General features: G+C 44.4%; 1 protein-coding gene across 1 annotated transcript in view; it reads right to left on the bottom strand.

The window, feature by feature from the left end:
* Positions 1 to 3,248: 3,248 nt before the first annotated feature.
* LOC136499816 (gibberellin 2-beta-dioxygenase 3-like) overlaps positions 3,249 to 4,919 on the bottom strand; it is a 12,278-nt gene continuing 10,607 nt past the window's right edge. Inside the window, exon 5 of the mRNA XM_066495336.1 lies at positions 3,249 to 3,271. Coding sequence (XP_066351433.1) covers positions 3,249 to 3,271 — 23 coding nt within the window. The remainder of the gene's footprint in view (positions 3,272 to 4,919) is intronic.

The following is a 4,919-nucleotide window of genomic DNA, read 5'->3' as shown; positions in this document are numbered from 1 at the left end:
ATCAGGTATTCATTGTGGCAACCTTATCATCATCCATTTGACCATATCGTTAAATTAATTGAATCTACGTTGCCGCTGCTCAGTCAAGTTCTCACTATCCGGGAGAGACGGCGATTCGAATCGATTCCTATCCAGCTGGAGGGGTATTCCTAAACACAAACCCTGCTTCCCCGTCAGGGTCGCAACAAGTCACCTTTGGTACAATTCAGGAGTCGCGGGTCCGAATAGATCGGCATTCTTAGAGAACCACTCTGCCAAGGTTGTTCGGGATTCTAACCCGCCTTGGACTTATGCCAATGGCTCTCCGCACATCCTTACTACCTCCAGAGTGCCGCCACTGCTCGCGTTCCCGGCCTGAATTGAGCTACTAGGCTTCGCGGTCGGAACGACTTATCCGGCCAGCTAAGTGTTAGGCTGCGTTCAACATGACATGAGGACGTACAGCGTATCGGTCCTTAAACGACTCAGACGGAGTCACTATGTTCAAACCTACACAAGACCCCGCCCGGTCTTAATTCATTATTCACATGGTTCTTTTCCACGATAGCAAATATAGCCAACCGTGATCCACCTCATCCTAAAGCTCGCAGGTGACAGGAAATCACCTGACTTCTACCGCACTAAGCATGGCTAAGCATTTAACCCGTCCTGGACTTAAATGGGATTTCAGTGCGATATCTGGACAAGGAAGGATATATAATGCAGCAATTGGTTCCAACCAATTCCTATACTTAATGCATCATCAACAATAAAAGATACTCAATGTAGTTGTGAAAACATAGGAGGCTTAATATGCTCTGGGGCTTGCCTTTCAGGAACGAGGAAGGCTGGTGGTCAGGGCACTCGGGCAATTCCTCCGCGGCGACTGCTTCGTCGGCTTCCTGCACCTCGGGTTCCTCCTCCTGGTTGGCTCCCTCGAACTCCAGCAACGTCACTCCCTCCGGCACACCTATTGCATGAATGCGCAAGATAAATATCATGGATGCACATGTACGAATGTCGGGGATGCTCGGGGAATGCACATGTTCGCTGTAGTTTGCATGTTACAACTTAAGCCCTATTCAAATCACTTTCACTTACCACGTTTATACAACCTAAGGTATAATTGCTCATCTTCCGTTAATGACCTAGCACCTGCACCTAAGCATATTCTCAAGTTAGGCTAACCCCTAAACAATCAACGAGAACCTTGCAACAACATACATTCAAGCATCTGTATTTCAGAAAAATGAATACTATGTAGCGGTGCAGTAAACGAGTCATAACTGAAGATTTATAAATCCAAATGATATGCAACAAGACAACCTGAAAAGCTTATAAAATTGTCTATAATACATTTTCAGAACTCAAAGCATGATTCAAACCTTTACTAGGTCGAATTCATCAATCAACCGAAGTCTATCCTCACAAGGCAGAGAATCAGCAAAAACTGCAACCTAACTTTAAACAGCTGTAGTTTCTAAACTACTAGGCCAATTGCCCTCAAATTTTGACAGGAGCTAGCTACATAGATTATCTACAACTCTTGTATTCAACTCAATCACAGAAAACCAAAATATCATGGGGAACCTTTCAAAGTCCCCAGATCTGTCCAGAGGGACATAATGCAAACAATTAATTACTAACTTATGATATAAACACTTAATTGGACAAAACTAACTTTACTGATATATCACACATATCACAAGAACACCAGAAAGTAAAGTGTTCATCACCAAAACATTTCTTTTACTACCTTTCTTAATTTATTTAATTAATTAGTGGAAATAGTAAACATATATGAAAGCTACACCATTAAATCTACAAAAATTACAGTAGACCCTACATGGTCCAAGTAGACTACCATAAAAATTTCACACCATTTTAGTAAGTACGACAGCCTACACAAAAATGGTAAGACAGAATGGCTTAAAATGGCATAATTAGGAAACCCTAGTGAAAAGTGTCAAGCAACAGATTTCATATTTTTCCTAGCATCTATAAGGTACCAAGATACTACCTACCAAGTTTCATGGCCATAGGATTCCTAGAAAATTTATAAAAATTCACACAAGTATCTACTAGTGATAAAAAGAAAATCTATAACTCAAAAACTACACATGCAATGACTCTCAAATTTTAACCAGAGCTTCTACTATACAATACTAGCTTACCCACAAAATTTCACAATTTTGGATCACAGAAACTCAAGATATGATTTAAACAAGTTTGCATGCACTCAAAAACACTTTTAAGTTCCTATTTAATTCATCCAAAATTTCTACAAAATATGCTCAAGATATATTTTTCTTAAATAGTAGACCGAATAGTGAGTCTAACAAAATTGGAAGTACTCAATTTGGATCTACAAAACAGGAGATACAAAAATATCAAATAAGCAATCAAAACTGTATTTTTGAACTATCCTTAAAAATCCCTAGCCACTGACGTGTGGGACCCCGGCTGACAACCGACCCCACCGGTCAGCGAGACGAAACAGAGGACACGGCTGCGACGGCGCGGAAGACGGTGCAGCTCACCGGCGGCGGCTCCTCCGGCGAAATCGACCTCACCGGCGTGACTACCACTACCACCCCGCATCGATTGACCTACTTAACTTAACCTCAATCGACCTAGAGGTACTCCGGCCACGGAGCTCGGCGGCTCGGCCATGGCGCACGGCGGCGCGCGGCCGCGTTCTGGCCGGACTGGACCGACCTGGAAGGTAGCGTCTTCACTGGAGCGACTATGCGAGCTGGGGAAGACGAGACGAGGGATAGGGGTAGAAGAAGGGTGCAGGGGTGCGCTGGCCACGGTGAGCGCCATCTCCGGCGAGGGCGCGACGGTGTGGGAACGCCGACAGCGGCCTCACCTGAGGTCGAATGACCGCGCGGAGATGACGACGAGCAAGAGGGGATCACGGCGGAGCTTCGGTGAAGGTGTAGTGCGCGTTTTCGCGGTGGTGAGTGCGCGGGAGCTTGCCGAAGCTCGCGGCGGCAAGGCGGGTGGTGGTTCCGCTGCTGCGGCTGCGGAGGAGAAGGAAGGAAGCGAAGAAATGAAATGGTGGCGCTGGGAGGCTCACGGCGTGCGCTGCGGCTTCAAGACGGAGGACCCCGGCAGTGGGTCAGGCCAGCCAACGGCGCGTGGCCTGGGCGGTCAGTCGACCGGCGACGCGCGCCCCCACGCGGCGGTAATTTTCTGAACCCAGCCGGCACTGTAGCGTCTGAACTTTCAATTCAGTTACTCGGTGGACCGACTGACGGGCGACGTTAGACAGTGATTAGCTCCAAATCTGTTGCTCATTAGCGAATACAGTCTACACGAAAGTTGTACACCTACATACCAGCTACAATTTCTATTAAAGGATCATAGTCTAATTCGCAACGGATGGAGAGTAAAATCATGCCAAAGTTGAGCTCATGAAACTGAAAACTCAGTTTCATACTAGGAATTTTCTAAGTGTCGAATCCAACCTCAAAACTGACTTGTGGGCCGTTTTTGAGCATGTTTTGCACATTTTCATGAGATGGCCATAAAATAACTTTTGTTCCTTACATAATTCTCTACATCTTTGCTTTAGGTTGCTCAGACATGCAAATATCCTAAGTCACACTTTTGAAACAGTCAAACAAAAAGGTTCAGGGGTCAAATTTGGTCAAACCATGCCTTGGAAAACTAATTAGTCAAAGTGACCAACATGAACATTGTTCCTAATGACATTCTAGGTGTAACTAAGTTACTTAGGATGATTATTGACCACACCACACATTGGTCACACAAGGATCAAGCAAGGTATGTACGGAAACAATGAAGAACACATGAAATGTTACAATTGTTTCATAGTCATGTTTCACACGTTTCATGATCTTGTTGCATAGTATTAACTAATCTTGTTTCACTAAGTGAGTGGCACATGGTGCACTTAAGTGTTGCACACTTTACATTTCATAAAAGAACAACACACATGAAATATACAACACGTTGCAATGTTTCGAAATTATGTTTCATGTGCTATAAGTTCACGAATGGATGCATGATGCTCATGTTTATGAAATGCAGTGCAAATGTGGAAGCTAAACACCAGGGGTGTTACAGCCCTCCCCCCTTATAAAATCTCGTCCCGAGATTTGAAAAGCGTACCATTGTTGATAGAATTCCTTATAACCATCCCTCAAATAGTCTTCCCTTTCCCACGTTGCATCGCGTTCACTACCCTGATTGCTCCACATGACTTTATAGAACTTGACTACCCGACTCCGAGTCACTCGCTCACAAGTGTCAATCACTCGAACCGGCTTTTCTTCAAAGGTCAAATCAGATTTTAACTCGATATCCCCCAATGGAACTCTCTCTTCAGGGACGCGAAGACATTTCTTCAATTGGGATACATGAAAGACATTGAAGATAGCACTCATCTCAGGAGGTAATTGAATCTTGTACGCCACTTTACCACTTTGTCCAATGATTTCAAACGGACCAACATATCTCGGCGCAAGCTTTCGCTTCACACCAAAGCATTGGACACTCTTCATAGGTGAGACTTTCAGATAAACGAAGTCTCCAACTTCGAACTCAATAGGTTTCCTACGTCGATCAGCATAACTCTTCTGCCTAGCTTGAGCTGCGGCCATGTGGGTTTGGATAGTACGGACTTGTTCTTCAGCTTCTTGAACGAAATCAATTCCATAATATCTCCTTTCACCGGCTTCTACCCAGTTCAATGGGGTTCTACACTTCCGGCCATATAAAGCTTCAAATGGTGCCATCTTTATGCTCTCTTGATAACTATTATTGTACGAGAATTCAGCTAGGGGTAACCATTTTTCCCATGAGCCCTTAGCCGAGATGACACAAGCTCTCAACATATCTTCTAAGATTGATTCACCCGCTCAGTTTGCCCATTAGTTTGCGGATGATAGGCAGAACTTCTTATGAGCTTT

Source organism: Miscanthus floridulus, chromosome 13 (genome assembly GCF_019320115.1).
Source record: "Miscanthus floridulus cultivar M001 chromosome 13, ASM1932011v1, whole genome shotgun sequence".
NCBI lineage: Eukaryota > Viridiplantae > Streptophyta > Magnoliopsida > Poales > Poaceae > Miscanthus > Miscanthus floridulus.
Note: the sequence above shows the minus strand (reverse complement) of the source record. Positions and strands in the feature narration are given on the sequence as shown.